This window comes from Elephantulus edwardii, unplaced genomic scaffold (assembly GCF_000299155.1).
Source record: "Elephantulus edwardii isolate Elephantulus edwardi_28Jun2011 unplaced genomic scaffold, EleEdw1.0 scaffold00133, whole genome shotgun sequence".
NCBI lineage: Eukaryota > Metazoa > Chordata > Mammalia > Macroscelidea > Macroscelididae > Elephantulus > Elephantulus edwardii.
Genome location: NW_006399883.1, coordinates 5,872,211 through 5,890,828, shown reverse-complemented (window position 1 = coordinate 5,890,828; position 18,618 = coordinate 5,872,211). Strand labels below are relative to the sequence as shown.

At 43.5% G+C, this 18,618-nt stretch overlaps 1 protein-coding gene and 1 pseudogene across 1 annotated transcript; one reads left to right on the top strand and one right to left on the bottom strand.

Moving 5' to 3' along the window:
• Positions 1-1,355: 1,355 nt before the first annotated feature.
• LOC102853769 (chromosome unknown open reading frame, human C21orf58) lies at positions 1,356-18,388 on the bottom strand. Its single transcript, XM_006903749.1, is given in 8 exon segments — positions 1,356-1,607; positions 1,938-2,074; positions 10,427-10,538; positions 14,719-14,883; positions 15,761-15,831; positions 16,578-16,599; positions 17,037-17,078; positions 18,329-18,388. Coding segments are annotated over 8 exon segments (861 nt in total).
• On the top strand, positions 10,585-14,254 carry LOC102843308 (annotated as a pseudogene).
• Positions 18,389-18,618: the final 230 nt, after the last annotated feature.

Below are 18,618 nucleotides of genomic sequence, written 5' to 3'. Positions count from 1 at the left end.
CTAAAAAAAAGCAGAAAGGTCATGTAATTCTACTGAAAAGTAAATAGAACAAAAAAGAGAATAAAGCAAAGAAAGAGTAAAATAACTCATTGCTTTCAAGAAGCAAACTCATAGCTCACCCTCCAGTGAGTTTTGGGAAGTTGTAAATCACACAGGAAGAGACTAGCTATCTTTTTCCCTGAGAGCTGCTAGCTGGTGGATTTGAACTACCTGCTTTTTGGTTGGCAATACAACTCCTTACCCACTACGCCACAAGAGCTTCCTAGAAAAAGTAAAAGTAACATACATATTATAAGAAAGCTGAACAGACTTAGAAAGTAAAAACAGAGGGGAGAAAGTGCCCCTTCCTTGTTCAGTGCTCCAGGAGGAACCACTGGTTAGCTGCTCATGTCTTATTACCAGGGGTAAAAAGGTATGCAAACCAGCAGGTTAGCCTACCTGTATTTATAGCTATTCTGTAATCTCCTCTTTCCACGTGATACAGTGAGGCCCTTCTTTCTGTCACACACATGACAAACAGGTATTTCCAACTGATCACTGTTAACCCTTCTCCTTTGTTTGAGGTCTATCTTCCCACATGAAGGCATAAAATTTTTTGTGGCTAAATGTGTTCATCTGTCCCAGTAAGGCTCCTAAACTACATTTTTCTCAAATGCCTGTCTGATCTAAATCTAAACGGAATATTTTCATGAGCTGGATTCCTGAGTCTGGCTACAAGGATGCCATCTGCTCAGACCTTTTCAAGCTCCCTAGAGCAGACAGTGCATATCTGGGACCCGAGGTGGGTGTGGACAGACAGTCACTCCTCTACTTACCCGTCTGCAGCATGCAGGGCTCACAAACCTGGGGCCTGCATGGTGAGGGTGCCATCAGAGACAGTCCTAGAGAAAAGGGGCAAGTCTGCACTGGTGACTTTGTTATAAAGAAAGGTGTGATTTTGTCTGCTTCACACACTACAGTGCACGTGGGTTACACTGACAGCCTGTCCTGGGCTCAGGTAGGAGGACATTAGCAGCCCACTTTATATTGGATGCTTTTCAGACACACTTCAGCCTCAAATGGACAAATAACTGGAACCAACAATCAGCTTTTCCTAGGAGGTGGTGTGGGATTCAAACTCAGCCAGACTGTGTGTGGCTGAAGCAGCAACCCTGGCTGAGACTTCCCTGGGCACCACCTTCCATCCCTCGGCAAGATGATGATTCAACACTTTTCCTAGCTCCTTTCTTAAGTCTCTGGGTTTTCGGCAGGGAGCATGGAAATGAGACTCAGATCCCGGCAAGCCCATGGCTGTGTCCGCTCAATTTCCCACCCCACCTGAGCAAGACCAAGCCTCTACCCAATCCAACGAGGACTTACTCATTAAGGGCAGGCAGGGCAGAAGTGACCACTGGGCCAGCCATGTGGCGCACAGCTGGCTGGAAGCTGGCAGCCTGTGGGAGCGCTGTGGCTGAGACGACAGAGGGCCACATGTGGTAACCCACAGGGGTTCCGGAAGCAGAGACAGGCTGCAGGGGGGCTGACGGTGGGTAGTGGTGGTGGTGGTGCACTGAAGCCAGCCTCTGCTTTTCTGCTCGCAGGAGAGCAGGGTGAGCCCACTGCACGTCCTGACACAACACACAGAAGTGGCCCATTTCAGAGAAGGCTTAGTTCAAACAAGGACACCCCCCCTTTTGGTTCCCATTTCCTGCCTCAGTTTAGAGAGGAATGAGGAGGGTCAGCCACCAGCCAGAGCTCAGGGCCCATGTGGCCAGCAGCAGCTTTCTAGACCTCTCTCTCCTCTTGGGTGGGGCCACTGCCTCCTCCTTACACACTGAGAGCCAGAAGTTCAGTCCTCAGAGGTGCACACATGCTGATATTTCTAAAAGATAAGCAACTCCAGGTGCTTTTGTTTGGATCAGGTAGTCCCACTGTTCTGTAGCCCCGAGCGAGCCTACCTGTGGGCTGAGGTGCAGGCCGGGGGCCCGCTGCACCGGGGCAGCAAGCGCGGTAGGTGGCAGGGCCTTGAGCATCATGTTCTGCATGATGATCTGGTGCATCTGGGCGTTCTGCATCAGCATCATCTCCACCATGTCTGGAAGGAGAGGTGGACGGAGCTCAGCCTTTGTGTAGGTGGGGTGCCGGGGACAAGGTCTACTTTGGAAACAGTGTTTTTGTTTGTGGATATTCACTTAAAATAGTATATATGGGGGCAGGTAAGGAGAAAAATGTGCAACAATGAATGAATAGAAACCTAAGTTTACTGTAAACTTTTGTTAAAATGTTGTTGTTGTTATATGCCATTGAGTCGCTTGTGACTCATAGTGACCCTGTGTATAAGAGCCCTAAACCCTCCTCTATTCTGTGCCAACCTAATTGTCTCTGACAGTCCACCTCACCAAGGGTCTTTCCCTCTTGTGCCGTCCCTCCACTCTCCCAAACATGATGTCTCTCTCCAAGGACCAGTCCCTCCTTGCAACATGCCCAAAGTATGTCAGACGAAGCTTCAGAATCCTTGACTCCAAGGAGCAGCCCGGCATCACTCTCTCCAAGACGAAACTGTTTGTTCTCCTAGCAGTCTATGGTATATTCAACACTCTTCTCCAGCACCACAAGATTTAAAAAAAAATAAAAATGGGCAATCTCCTCCTGTACCAGTCAGATCCAACTAGATGATAAACACATAAAAATAATAATAAAATTAAAAGGGTGTGTAACAAGCAATAGAATATCTGGTGCACTGAAGGTCAGAGAAATCTTTTGAGCTGTGAAACATCTGGCTGAAAGGGTACATAAGTTTTCTTTTTGTGTGTCTGTGGATTTTTTTTTTACATAAGTTGGCTTTCCAAGGGCCTGCGCCAATTTTCATTTCTACTACTGATGAACAGGAATCTCATTCCTCAAACCCTTACTTTCTTGGGTTGCTTGGTGTGCCTCAAAGTATGTCCATGTCTTAATTTTGGGGACCTATGAATATGACCATAATTTGGAAAAATTTGATTCAATTGAGAAAGGAGATTGTTCAGATGGACCCTAAATGCAATGGCAAGTATCCTTATAAGAGAGAGGCAAAGTGAAATTTGAGATGGAGGAGAAAGTCACGTGAGAACTAAGAAACTAGAGTGATGCAATCATAACCCAAGAAGTGCCTGGGGTCACCAGAAGGTGAGAGGAAGGCAAGAAGGATCCTCTGAGGAAGGAACTCCAAGACGGAGCAAGGCCCTTCCTACACCTTCATGTGCGACTCTAGGCTCCAGAACTGTGAGAATAGCTTTCTGTTGTAAGCTATCTACTTTGTGAGGATTTGTTACAGCAGTCCCAGTTAGCCAGTAGACTCACTGACACTGGGAGTATGGAACATTCTCATTTCTGCCAATATAATAGGGAAATACTGGTACTTTGCACGGCAACTAGATCACAGAAACACAGTCCTTTAGATTTTTGTATCCTGATAATGAAAGGAGAGATCTCCTAAGCCCATCCTCCCCAACAAATGCATGGAAGCCTAGCTTAGGACGGCTTGAGGAGAGGGTTCAGACAGGCCAAGAGGCTCCGGGAGCAAGGAAGGAGGGACAGCCAGAGCTGATTCCTAAAGCAGCACCAGTTATGGGAATGTGAATCCTCATATGAGCCTGAAAGTGAAGAAGCTGAATCTAACAGCACTGCTTGGGATAGAACCTAGAAGAAATACAAGGGGTCCTGCAGCCAGAGCATACCCAACCCACAAGCAGCAGTAATAACAGGGCCTCAGAGAGAAAAACTTGCCAAGTCATGCCAACAGGATTCATGTAGAATAAAATCAAGATAGAAAGATTAGACACCTAGGCCCTTAGGAAATAATAGAGTTCAGAAACTGACTCCCCTCCATCACCTGATTTATCATGAAGGAGACAGATTAGTGCAGCGGGGGATAATGGTCCTTTCAATAAATCAAGGTGAGGTTAATAACCTCAGCAATAGTAACAAGAATGTTGATTCTCCCCTCACAGAATATACAAAAATCTATTCCAGATGGATTGTAAATCCGAATGTGAAGAGTAAACCAAGTTTGTAGAGAATATGGAAGAAGAGCATCCTTATGATCTTCATTGGGGAAAGATTTCTTCAACAGGACACATAGTGCCATAAACCATAAGTGAAAGGAAAGGAAAGCAAAAGGAAACAAACCCACCATCAGAGTGTAAATTCTGATTTACAACAACCCCGTAGGACAGAGCTGAAATAGCCATAGGATTTCCAAGGCCATGAATCTTTATAAAAGCAGACTGCTACATCTTTCTCCTGTGAAGTAGCTGATATGGATGAATTGCTGATTTCTTAGCAGCTAAATGCCTCAACGACAGCATTCCTAGACCTCCTCTTATAAAGGAAAGAAGTCATTGCCATCAAGTTGGAACTTATTTATAGCTGTTGATTTTCAGCGGCTTTAAGTCACACAGAAGGAGACTTTCTCCTATGGAATAGCTGGTGGATTCAAACTGCCTACTTTGGGGTTGGCAGCATAACTCCTTACCCACTAGGCCACTAAAGCTCTTTATAAAGGAAACGACTCTAACAAATGAATATTATAAAATGAACAATTCTTGTTTATCTAGAGACAATATGATGATAATGATGAAGTGAGTCTCAAAATGGAACATGATATTTACAATTGTTGCTGTTAGGTGCCCTCAAGTCAGTATGTTACGTGTGATGCTGCTAACCAAAAGGTCATGCTGCTAACCAAAAGGTCAGGTGTTCAAATCCACGGGCTTCTTGAGGAAGAAAGACTTGTAGCCTTGAAGAGGGTTGCTATGAGTCAGAATCAGCTTGATAGTACTATTTTCATTTTTATATTTGCAATGGATATGTTTTAAAAAAATAATTAAAATACATTAAAAATTCCCACATTATCACTAAGAGCGGCTAACAATATGAAAGAATAAAGAGAAAATGCTTGAATGGGTATTTTACCAAAATGATGTTCAAATGGCCAATAAATATATTAAAAGGGAGAATGTAAATAAAAACCAAGATGATACACTATGACATATCTACTAGACTGACTAAAATGAAAATAATCAGAAAATAATAAGTGTTTCAGAATAAGAAATATTATTGCAAAGAGGACTTGGGGCAGGGACAGGCAGCTTAATTGTGAAATAATTAATGAATTTTTTTTTAAAAGTGAACTGGGGAAGTGGGAAGGGAAGAAGAGGGGGTAAAGTGTACAATGAGGGAATGAAAAGCTAACTTCTCTGTAAATGTTCTCTAAAAAAAATAAAAATAAAATTTTATTAAAATAAGAAGTGTTGGTGGATTGATGTGAAACATCTCAAGTTCTCATACATTTCTCTGGGTTGTATATTAGTGCAACTACTTTGGAAAACTCTTTGGCCATATTTCAGAACCCAGCAATTTAGTCCCCACAGAAATGTACACGTCCATTCACCAAGACACATAATAACAATCACATGTTCATAAGCAGCACCCTGAAATGCAAAGAAATGTAACATCCAACCACAAAAGAATGAGTCCACAATTAATTTTTGGATAATAATACAATGGTATAACATGGTAGCCTAAATCATGGTCCCCAAAGATTCTTTGTGATATACTGTAGGTATGGAGATAGGACACTTCCCTGACGTACACCCTTCCCAATTTAGAATCATGCAGTGTTTCCTTGCTCTGTTCTGATGACTACCTCCTGGTCCAAGTACAGGTTTCACATTAGCAGAATCAAGTGTTCCTCAGAACACTTCCCATTCTTCTCAAAGTTAGCCACAGTTTGTTGTGATCCACACAGTCAAACACCTTTGCATAATCAATGAAACACAGATAGACATTCCTCTGGTATTCCCTGCTTTCAGCTAAGATCCATCTAATATCAACTACAATATCCCTGGTACCATGACCCCTTCCAAACCCAGCCTGGACTTCTGGCAATTCTCTGCTGACGTGCTGTCCCAGTCATTTTTGGGTGATCTCCAGCAGAATCTTACTTGCATGTGATAGCAGTGATATTGTTCAGTAATTTCCACACTCTGTGGGATCACCTTTCTTTGGAATGGGAACAAACAGAGATCTCGTCCAGTCAGTTGGCCAAGTGGTTGTCCTCCAGATTTCTTGACACAACTTGGTGAGCACATCTAGGGCAGCATCTGTTAGTTGAAATACGTCAATTGGTATACCATCAATTCCTGGGGCCTTATTTTTGCCAATTCCCTCAAAGCAACTTGAACTTCTTCCTTCGTTACCATAGGCTGTTGCTCATATGTTGTTTCATGAAATTCTTCTGTGTCTTCCAACTCATTTAGGTACAATGACTCTGGATTTGTCCTATCTCCATACCTTTTCAACCTATATGCAAAACAAATTATCCAGGAGGCTGGGCTATGTGAAGAGAAGTGTGGCATCAGGATTGGAGGAAGATTCATCAACAATCTGCGTTATACAGATAGCACAATCCTGCTTGCTGAAACTGAGGGGGACCTGAAGTTCTGTTGTGGAAGTTCTAGGACTGCAGCCTTCAATATGGATTGATGTCCAATATCAAGAAAACAAAAATTCTCACCACTGGGCCCATTGGCAGCATCAGGACGGATGGTGAAGAGATTGAGATTGTTAACAGCTTTAGTTTGTTTGGCTCCACAATCAACAGTCTTGGCACCAGCAGCCAGGAAATTAAAAGACGTATTGCAATGGGAAAGTCGATTGTTAGAAACCTCTCCAAAGTACTGAAGAGCAATGATGTCACTCTGGAGACTAAGGTGTGCCTGATACAGGCCATGGTCTTTGCAATCAATTTCTAAGTGTCAGAGAGCTGGACAATGACTAGGAAGGATAGAAGGAGAATTAATCCTTTGAGCTATGGTCTTGGAGAAGAGCATTGAATATACCATGGACTACTAAGAAAACAAAGAGGTTCGACCTAGAGAGGGTCACAACAAACTGTGGCTGACTCTGAGAAGAATGGGAGTCCCAGAAGACTTGATCGTGCTAATGAGAAACCTATACTTGGACCAAGAGGGAGTCATCAGAACAGAGCAAGGAAACACTGCATGGTTCTAAATTGGGAAGGGCGCACACCAGGGATGTGTCTTGTCTCCATAACTTTTCAACCTGTATGCAGAGCAGATTATCCGAGAGGCGGGGCTCTATGAGGAGAAATGTGGAGTCAGGATTGGTGGAAGATTCATCAACAATCTGCGTTATGCAGATGACACAACCCTGCTTGCTGAAACTGAGGAGGACCTGAAGCGCTTGCTGCAGAGGGTCAAGGACTGCAGCCTCCAATATGGATTGAGGCTCAATGTCAAGAAGACAAAGATACTCACCACTGGACCAATTGGCAGCATCAGGACGGATGGTGAAGAGATTGAGATTGTTCACAGCTTTAGTCTGCTTGGCTCCACAGTCAAAACTCTTGGCACCAGTAGCCAGGAATTTTAAAGACATATTGCTATGGGAAAGTCTGCTGTTAGGGACCTCTCCAAAGTACTGTAGAGGAATGGTGTCTCTCTGGAGACTAAGGCGCATCTGATACAGGCCATGATCTTTGCTATCACTTGTTATGCATCAGAGAGTTGGACAATGACTAAGTAGGATAGAAGGAGAATTGATGCCTTTTGAGCTGTGTGCTGGAGAAGAGTATTGAGGGTACCATGGACTGCTAGGAAAACAGATTCATCCTGGAGAGAGTTAAAACTGCCCGGGCAGTTCCTTGGAGGCAAGGATTTTGGGGCTTCGTCTATCATACTTTGGGTATGTTGCAAGGAGGGACCAGTCCTTGGAGAGGGACATCATGCTTGGTAGGGTGGAGGGACAGCGCAGGCAGGGAAGGCCCCCTATGAGGTGGATTGATTCAGTGACTGGGATAATCTGGATGGGTGTATCGGAGACAGTGCAAATGGCACAGGACAGATCAAAGTTTAGGGCTGTTGTACATAGGGTTGTTATGAGTCGCAAGTGACTTGATGGCACATAGCAACAAACATGTGTAACACTTAATAGATATGAAATTTAAAGACAAGTAAAACTGTGTTGTTGGAAGTCCACATCGTAGCTATCTTGTTTGGAGTGAGGGTGTAATGACTGGAATGAGACACAAGGAAGGAAGGCGGCAGAATGAGTTTTGATTTTTTTTAAATCTTGATATTTATATAAGTGTCTCATGATCTGAAAATTTTGTCAAAATGAATGTTTTATTAGTATACTTTCCTATATGTTTGTATCAATAAAATCTTAAAAAATCATGATCTCTCTGTTTTACACACACAATTTCCAAATACAAAGGATGAAGCTTAACCATGGGAAAAAAATCTAGAAGAAACACCTTCCAAAGTTTGCATTACACATAATAATCTTAAAAAATGCTTACAGAAATAAAATCTCATTCTCATCAAGCTGGAACTGACTCATATCTGACCCTCCAGCAGGATTTGAAAGGCTACAAATTACATAGAAGAAGATTGCCCGTGTTGCTCTTTTGGAGCAGCAGGTGGATTCAAACTGCCTTGGCTGGTACCTGCTAGACCACCAGAGCTCCCGTAAAAAAGGAAAAGAAAGAAAAATAGCATTTTTTTAAATGTAAACCTAATACAGGAATTTGGCTCCATAATCAATACTTTGGTATCAGCATCCAGGAAATCAGGAGATGAATTGCTTTGGGAAAGTCAGCTGTCAAGGACCTCTCCAGGGTACTGAAGAACAATGACATCAGGTTGGAGACTAAGGTGCTCCTGACCCGGGCTATATCTTCGCAGTTGTGTGCTATGCATCAGAGAGATGGAGTATGAATAGGGATGATAGAAAGAAAATTGATGCCTTTGATTTGTGGTGCTGGAGAAGAGTATTGAATATACCATGGACTGCGAGGAGAACAAACAGGTTTAACCTGGAAAGGGTGAAACTGGGCTGCTCCTTGAAAGCAAGGATTTATGAAGCTTTGTCTGACATACTTTGGGCATGTTGCAAGGAAGGACCGGTCCTTGGAGAGGAACATCATATTTGGGAGGGTGGAGGGACAGCGCAAGAGAGGAAGACCCTCAGTGAGATGGATCAATTCAGTGATTAGGGTAACGGGATTAGGTGTGTCAGAGACAGTGAGGCTTATACAGAATAGAGCAGGGTTTAGGTCTCTTGTACATAGGGTCACTATGAGTCACAAGCGTCTCAATGGTTTATAACAACAACCACTACAACCAGAATGAACAGGAAATTTAAAAATGAAAATTCTAGAAATAACAATATATTTGCAGAAATTGTAAAAAATGAATCAAATAAGTAGAATAGTAGATATATCAGCAAACTATAAGATATATTCAAAAATTTTTTTTAGAATTTAAAAAGGAAAACATGTAAGTAAGGTTAGGTGGCTTGGAGCATAAAAAAAGAGACGAGTATAGTTCAGATTGGAGTCCCAGGACAGGAAATATTTAACTGACAGTGGCTGCATATTTTTCAGAGAGAAGATAATCTCATAACAGCAGAAGGAAATGGAATGTTTAGAGAATTTCAGGGAGAGGCAAACTGTTCCTGCAGAGATGATTAGCAATATTTGAGCTCACTGCAGTAACAACATATATACACCTACGTGGTCCCTCACAGTTCAAACTTATATTGTTTGGTGGTCTACTGGACATGATTTAGCAGCTTTTTTCTGTATTAATCCCAAACCAGAAACAGCCGCAGCATCCACATACAAGAGGGCAGATAAACAAACAGTGGTACCTTTGCACAGTGGAGTATTACTCAGTAATTAAAAGGAGTGAAGTCGTCATATGGCGAACAAGAGGGATGGATATTAAAATAATCATGCTGAGTGAAAAAGCACCAAACAAAAAAAGAATACAAATTGTGATTCCATTTATATGAGAGCTAGGAAATTCAAATTAATATATAGAGACAAAAACTGAGTAGCTCCTTGAGGGAGCAAAAAGGAGGAAGTGAAAACTGTAACTTTGTTCGTTCCTGGGTTTCAGCAGAAAAAACAAAACAAAAACAAAAAACTGGAACTTTGAGGATGATGGATATGCTTACTATCTTGACTGTAGTGATGAGATATATATTATGTCAAAATTGTACAACACAAGCATGTCCAGTTTATTCAATGATATTGATAACTCAATAAATTATTTTTAAAAGCAAAAAAATATCTAACAGTGACTTTAAAACAAGCCATTTAACCAAGATTTCTGTATCACTAGTTAAAGGATTAGTCTGGACTAGCGCCCAGTTCTTTTGACTCCGAGTCCAGTGCCTTCTCTCCTAGTTTTTGTTTCTTTCTTGAAGAGATATCGTTCACATAGTGATTTCTTAAAATTAAAACTATCCTCATGCTAATAAATGTATAGTATCAACTGAGTAGCTGAAAGTTGACCTCAAGTGATTATCCTGCTTACAAAATATTTTTTCCAATATGGAATGTCATAAATTCTCTATAATATTTCTCTGGATTACTTACCTTCTTTAATACTCCCAGACCTTTGAGTCGGGAAGGCCTGAGGAGGAGTAATCTGTGTAATGAGGGGCTGATGAGGCAACTGCTGAATGATTGTGGCAGGGGGCTGAGGTACCTAGGAGAAAGCAGCTGATCAGTTACCTGAAGGCATTTGACAAGGCATGTCCTATAGTATCCACCCAACCATATACCCTGTAATCTACTCATTCATCCACTTATGCAATCATCCATCCTTAAATCTACTTGTATCTGTAGCTCCCCATCCATCCACCCTCTCCAGCATCCATAAATCCATCAATTCACATATTTATCCAATCTACCATTCATCCATCTATCCATCCATCCATCCATCACTCACCTGTCTAATCATCAATTGACTGATAGACATATCTACTCATCCAACCATTCACTTACTCAACCATCTATCCATTTATCCAACCATTGTTCATTCATCAATTCACCTGCCATCCACCCATCTAAGGTAATATATGGCTGATTCGCTCTAGAAGTTGAATTGATGGAATGTGCTTATCAAGTAGGACTAGAAAGCAAAAGGTCATTTAAATTACAAAAAAGAAAGAAAATATAAAAACGGATGCTAGAAGAGATTCTAAAACTTGTTCTTGAACATACAATTGCTAAAGCAAATAGAATAAATGATGAAGTAAAAGAGTTGACCAGAAGATTTCAAAGGACAACTCAAGAAGACAAAGTACAGTGTTAAAAATAAAATATGAAAAGACTTGGAGTTAGAAAACCAAAAAGAAGAACATGCTTGGAATTTCTTAAGCTGAAAGAATGGAAGAAAAATTAAAGTCTTTAGTTACAATATTGAAGGATTCTATGGGCAAAATATTGAATAACATTTTATGTATGGTAGAGTCAGAACCAAACCACAGCTGACACTCTGGTAGGTTTTCAGAGGTGGAGCAACTGGTGGATTTGAACCACATGCCTTTGAGATTGTAGCACAGCTTCTTACCACTGGGCCACCAGAGCTCCCTATTGAGTAACATAGAAAGCATCAGAAGAAGATGGAAGTATGGTGGCCTAGCGGTAAAGGAGCTGCACTGCAATCTCAAAAGTACTGAGTTCAAATCCATGAGCTTCTCTTTGGGAGAAGGCTGGGAACATTCTCCCACGTGGTTAATTGCCTCTAAAAACCCACTTGAGGGTGGGCAATGAGTCAGTTCCAACTTGATGCACACAACAACACAATCTAATTTAAAAAATAAAAAAGAAGTTGGAAGCAATACCGAGAATCACTGTACCAAAAAACAAAATAAAACAAAAAGCCAACTCTAGTCAATGTTCAAATATTTTTAGTAGAAAGCATACATACAAGTAAGAACTGACAAGATTTAAGAAACAAGTCAAAGACGCACTGAGGGCACTGGTGAATAACAGGAATTGTTGTTTTGTTGTTAGGTGCAGTTGAGTAGAGTAGGGACTCTATGAATAACAGACCTAACCATCCAGTGTTCCCTTGCTCTGTTTGGAAAATAGTTGATCTAGGTATAGATATCACATGAGCACAATTGAGTGTTCTGGGATTCCATTGTCCTTAGTTTGTCATGATCCACTCATTTTCAAACGTTTTAGCAAGTCAATAAAACATAAATAGACATTCTATTGGTATTCTCTGTTTTCAGTCAGGGTCCATGTGATATCAGCAATAATATACCTGGTGTCAGGCCTCTTCTAAATATAGCTTGAATGTCTGGCCATTCTCTGTCATGTACTGTTGCAGCTGGTTTGGGATGATCTTCAGCAATATTTTGCTTGCATGTGATATTAGTGATTGTTGTTGTTTGTTGTTATTTGCTGTCAAGTCATTTGTGACTCATAATGACCCTATGTACAAGAGCCCTAAACCCTGCTCTATCCTGTGCCAACCTCATTGTCTCCAACACACCTACTCCTATTACCCCAATCACTGAATCGATCCATCTCATCAAGGGTCTTTCTCTTTTGCGCTGTCCCTCCACCTTTCTAAACATGATGTCCCTCTCCAAGGACTGGTCCCTCCTTGCAACAACATACCCAAAATATGTCAAACAAAGCTTCATAATTCTTGCTTTCAAGGAGCAGCCCTGTTTCACCTTCTCCAGGACAAACCTGTTTGTTCTCCTAGCAGTCCGTGGTATAGTCAACACTCTTCTCCAGCACTACAGCTCAGAGGCATCAATTGGTAGCATCATTATGGATGGTGAAGAGATCGATATTGTTAACAGTTTTAGTTTGCTTGGCTCCACAATCAACACTCTTGGTACCAGCAGCCAGGAAATCAAGAGGTAAATTACATTGGGAAAGTAAGCTATCAGGGACTTCTCCAGAGTACTGAAGAGCAATGATATCAGGCTGGAGACTAAGGTGCACCTGATCCAAGCCATAGTCTTCACAATTGCTTGCTATGCATCAGAGAGCTGGACAATGACTAGGGATGATAGAAAGATAATTGATGCCTTTTGTATTAACGATATTGTTCTAAAATTTCCACATTCTGATGGGTCCCCTTTCTTAGAAATGGAAACAAATATGGATCTACTCCAACACCAACACCACCACCACTCCAGGAATTTATAGACTATTAATTGAGATACTTCAACAAACAGATACAATGCTGGAGGTACTCATTTGTCAATGAGAAATTCATTTGTTAAAACTACCAATTTATGTTTGTTTTGTTTAGCTTTCTATTATTGCAGCAGTAGATAATTAAGATATAGCATCCTAAGTTTCCCTCCCTTTTCTGTGTTCCCAATTGCCATTTGATACATTTTTCTTTTGCTTAAGACAGAATTGATTTCTGTTGCTTTTAATTCAGAAGATCGAAAAAAGTGCAAAGTTCTCAATTGCAAACCACTGACTTTTAAGTTCAGTCACTTGAGTCTTGAGAATCTCCGGGTTGTGGCCAGTCCCACCATGTAGCCCCACCATGTTTTCTCAGGTGCGCCTTGTTCTCTCAGCCTCGCTGTGCAGCCACAATGGACCCAAGGTCAAAATATGGCAACTCTGAAAGATATTAACAGGTGACTAAAGACAATTAAAAGCATCCAGAAAAATTAGCAAGTCTAAGAAAATGGTTAGCAGCAGCAAGATATGCCAGAGCAGAGAGGGAATTAAAACCAGCTTGGGTTTTTGGAGTCGGATCTCTGGCTCTCTATGAGAAATCTGATACGAAGGCTCATGAAGGCAAGAAGAAAAGCCTTATTACTGGAATAGCCTCAGATCGAGGGCTTTGTGGCGCTGTTCATTCCTCAGTTGCTAAACAGATGAAAAGTGATGTGGCCAAGCCTACAGCAGTTGGAAAAGAAGTCATGATGGTGGGGATTGGAGATGACATCAGGGGCATGCTTCATAGGATTCATTTGGACCAGTTTCTTCTGGTGACATTTAAAGAAGTGGGAAGAAAGCCACCTGCATTTGGAGATGCATCAGTTATTGTCCTTGAATTGCTGAACTCTTGTTATGAATTTGATGAATGATCTATCCTCTTTAATCCATTTAGGTTTGTCACCTCCTGTAAGACTAAAGAAAAGTCTCTATTTTCCCTTAATTCCCCTGCAAGTGCTGCATGCTTGAGTATTTATGACGATATTGATGCTGATGTGCTGCAGAATTATCAAGAGTACAATCTAGCAAACTTTAGCTACTGCTCTCTGGAGTCCACCACTAATGAGTTAGGTGCAGGGACGACAGCTATGGACAACGCTGGCAAGAATGCCTCGGAGATGATGGACAAGCTGACTGACGTTCATCCAGACCCGCCAAGCTGTCATCACATGGGAGCTGACGGAAATCATCTCAGATGCTGAAGCTTTGGATTAACAAAAATCTAGTATCATCCTCAGGCAAGAGATAAAGAAACGGTAAGCTTAATGCTGTTCTTGTCAAAAGCATTGATGGTCCATTGTTCAAATTACTAAAGACAACAAGATATTTGTAAATTACCCTACAATAGATGATTTTTTAAAAATTAATGATTTTTAAATTAAAAAAGAATCTCCAAGTCACCATGAAAATTTTAAAGAGTTGGCATACCTCTCCCAGTGCTACAGTTCCCTCACACTCTCCTGGTGCAATGGTGGAGACTAGTGTTGGCATCAAGAAGGTGAAGTTGGGAGGTCAGCCTCTTAATCGTAACAGGGTTAAGAGGACTCTTCAGTAGCTGATTTGCAGGGCTGGGAGTGTGTGCATATTTAGTGCACATGCTCACACGCGCACATATGAACAAAAGCATGTACAGAGAGGATGCTGTTCTCACGTTTGCTTGGTAAGGATGTGCCTCTTACCGATTGCTGGATGATGCGTGGTGACTCTGGGCCTGGTGGAGGAGGGGATGCAGGGGGGTGGCTGCACACAGTGGGCACCTCTGGGGGCAGCATGGATCCCCAGGCCCCTCTGTTTGACGCCTTCCAAGTGTGGGCCCGGGAGAGTTCCTCCAGGAGGTGTTGTTCCTGCAACACACACAAAGCATGCTGGCCTCCTGTAGAAGGAAGATTCAGGGGTGCTGGGAAAGGACCCACATTTGGTATGAACGATTAGATCTCCAGTCACAGGGCTTGCTCGAGGAGTCATCTTAGGGCTGATGAGAAGGGTGTGTTCTCAGGGGCTCTCATGCCCTCCACAGTGTATATGGGACCTGAGATTGTAGGACCATGGCCAGTACCAGGCACCAGGCTTCAAGAGGCCTAGTCAGCCTAAAGTAGCAGTGGACTCTCCACCTGCTGGGAGTGACTCAGTGTGTAAAGCATGGCCCAGAGGTCCTCTCAAGGTATACATGTGAAGATCATGTTTGTTCATTAATTTACCAAGTGATTTCAGCTAGTTACTGACTCATTTTATTTTCCACCAAAAGAGTGTTTTCTCTTTCCAAAGCATGCCTCAGTGCCCACTCCCACTACAATGAGGTCGTCCTCTTTAAAACAGCCTCTTTGAACTGGGCCCAGCACACAGGCCAGGGGTTCCTCACTGCAGCCTTGGACTAAAGCCTGGGGCATCAATTCCCTTTTCCCAGAGAAACTGGACCCTTCTTCAATATTCTACCTTGGATGTGTGCAACCAAAGCAGGCTCTTCAGCTGGCTAATAAGCTCCTTGCTAGAATTCAAGGTACTGACAGGCTGCCTACATGAAATACCTTTTTTAGGAAGATGCATTTCAACAGGTTCCACAGTGAGTCACAAATAGTAAAGAAGCAATGTTAAGACACAGGAGAGACTGAAGATGCCTCTGTAAAAGGGCTGATTGTTCCATCTTTGCTGGACAGAGCAGTAGCCTCACTGATAGGAACTGCAGCAGATTCAGATCAGGCTGGCTGGAGGGGTTAGGCCTACCCAGAGTCTCTGCAGGAGGTCCTTCCTTCTCCTCAGGGCACTTTGCAGGGCATCTTCTGGTCTGACCTCATCTCCTGGAAGGGAAGTACAGTCTTGCATTGTGGTGCACCCTTGAAAACATTCCATATCTCATTTGCCCTGTGACCTGAATTCTCTAGCAAGTGCCTGTCCCAAAGGAGTGACTGGGGCCACCAGGATATTCAGCCTTTCTGTTGGAATCTAACCATTTGATTACTGGAAAGAAGTCACAGAGGGCCCACCCAGATGCAGCACTTACAGCTCTTGTAGCACCCCCAGAGATAATCCTGCCAGTTCTACTGACCATGAGCTTGGCAAAGATGTCCCTCACAGGATATAGTGGAAGCAGGACTCTGTTGTCAGACATCATTACTTGCAACCACCAATATCCTCAACTTGCTCAGAGATGGCTGCCCTGCTTGCAGCCAACTTCTTCCCTTCATGCCTATTCTTTGATTCTGCTCTCTTGGGATCTCCTAGTTGGGCAACTTGGCTTGGAATTTTCTAACTGAATCAAGGCCCTACGCCTGATCTATTGCTCTTGTCAGATGTCTGGAGTTCCCGCTGTCTTGCAGGCCTGCCCAGGCCAGAGGTCTCCCCCACTAGCCCATACCCTCAGGGTAAGAAATTCTCCTCTGAGCTTCTCAGTGCTTTCCAGGTGTCACTGGACCTCAACTCTATCACCACTGATGTAGTGACCTCCTGACTTCACGTGGCCTGAGCATTTGAGGGCAAGCAGTGGGGAGAGTGCACAGAATCTTGGGGACCAGATTGGCCCCACTCTCACTCTCAGTCCAACTTCAAGGCTCCAGAATCAATGGCTGTTGAGTTTGATACTGGTGTGGCCACTTATAACCTGGATGATCTAGGTAGGTAATTTAATCTTTCAAAGTTTTTAATGATAAAAGCCTTTCATGCACAATGCCAAGACAACTTTTAAATTATTTTTGTGTGTGCGTGTGCGCTATCAAATCAGATCTAACTGGTACAGGAGGAGATTATTCCTCCTTCTCCGGCAGAGCATCTGGTGGATTCAAACCACACACCTCTGTGATTGCAGTGCAGCTTCTTGCCACTAGGCCACCAGAGCTCCCTACCAAGGAAACTTTTTTAAGGGTAGCATGCTGGTAACAGGAAGAAGGGAGGAAGCAGGCAGGGGTGACTGCCATCAGCAGACTGTTCCCATCTCCCCTCAGAATGACTGGTCTTGTGCCAGTCCAAACAGCCCAGGGCTCTTACCTGTCATGAGGGTTGGAACTTCAGAGTCACCTTCCATGTTCTCACGTTCGCATTCCAGTTTCTGAGAGACCAAGAGACCATGTGTGATAAGGATCCAGATCTGCCCACCTGTCCTGTTCTCCTGTCCTCCCCCCTCCACTCTCCACACCTACCCCATGCTCCCCACTGGCACACCTGTTCCGTTCTCTTGTCCTCCTCACCCTACCCCCACTCTCCCGCTCTCACCACCTTCTCCATTCTCCCCATGGGCACACCTGTCCTGTTCTCTTTACCCCATCCTCGCCCTCCCCACCTTCCCCATCCTCCTATCCTCCCCACTCGCACACCTGTCCTGCTTTCCTATCCCCCTCTTTTGCCTCCATCCTGTTCTGCCCATCTGCCCTGTCCTCTAGCTGTTGTCTGTCAGCACCTGGCCTGTGGACTATAGGAATGACTAAGAGTGTTCCCATGTGACCAAGCACCAGACAAAAGTGTCTAGAAGCATGACGTGCTGTGTGGAGGTGGTTGTGACGCCGGTCTTCCTTCAGACACTGCCTTGACCATAAACTCAGTATCATGCACATAGCTCTCATTTTAAAAACTAAAGATGCACTTTCTTACTAGGCCTCCTTAGGCAGCTTTCTGAGGCATGGATGATCCTGGGCGGGATGACCCATGATGATGTCTATGTCCTGGGTGGGCACACTGCCTGGTCATCCCTGCCAGTGAGCAGCCCGACCTGCCTGTGGTCCAGCAACTTCACAGATCCTACCTCAGCCCTGAGCTAAGCAGGTTCCTGTGATGGTTCAATGCTGACCCAACTGCTGGTCTTCCCACAGCACCCCCACAGGGATGGAGGAAGTGAGGGACAGCTCATGAGACACCATTGAGAAGCTTCTAAGAGGGAGAAAAAAACGCAGGCAGGTGTGAGGAGCCATCAGGACCTGGCCTCACCCAGTCACCTATAGGGACAGACAGAATGAAAGTCTAAATACCCTCAGGAAGAGTGAGAAGAATGGATTTGAGATGAGTCAACAGCCACAGCCCAGCTCGGCAGGTCACATGAGGCTGTATCTAAAGCACAGACTATGTCTGCTTTGGGACTCAGAAAGTGCTAGAACTAACTAGATTCTGCTCTCAAAAGAAACAGAGGAAGAAACTACATTCTGTGACCATGGGATGAAACCACTGAAAAGCTCGACACTGGAGCAAGCACACACTGGCAGGCAGTCTGCCAGAGGCCAAAAGTAAAGATGTGTTGCCTTGTTCCGTAACTCTAAAAGTTGAGCTCCTTTAAGAGTTAGAAAAATGGCCCTTCCCAGGCCTCCTTACCTTTTCCAAGAGTCTGAGTGTCAGTCGAGCCATTTGGTCGGCCACCAGAGAGTCTGCCATGAGGAGACCTCGTGAGGACCACTCAGCAGGCCTGCTCTCCTTCCTTGATCCCCGCTTATCTGCAAGCAAGAACCTCTCAGCAAACAATACCACCAAACATACCTCTAAGAACAGGCAGTAGGCAGCCTATTTACCTCCCGGGTCCTGACAGACAGATAGAGCAGAACTAGAGTGGGATGGGCACTGTGCTGGCCTGGTCACTACATCTTGCCACCTCGCAGATTCAAGTG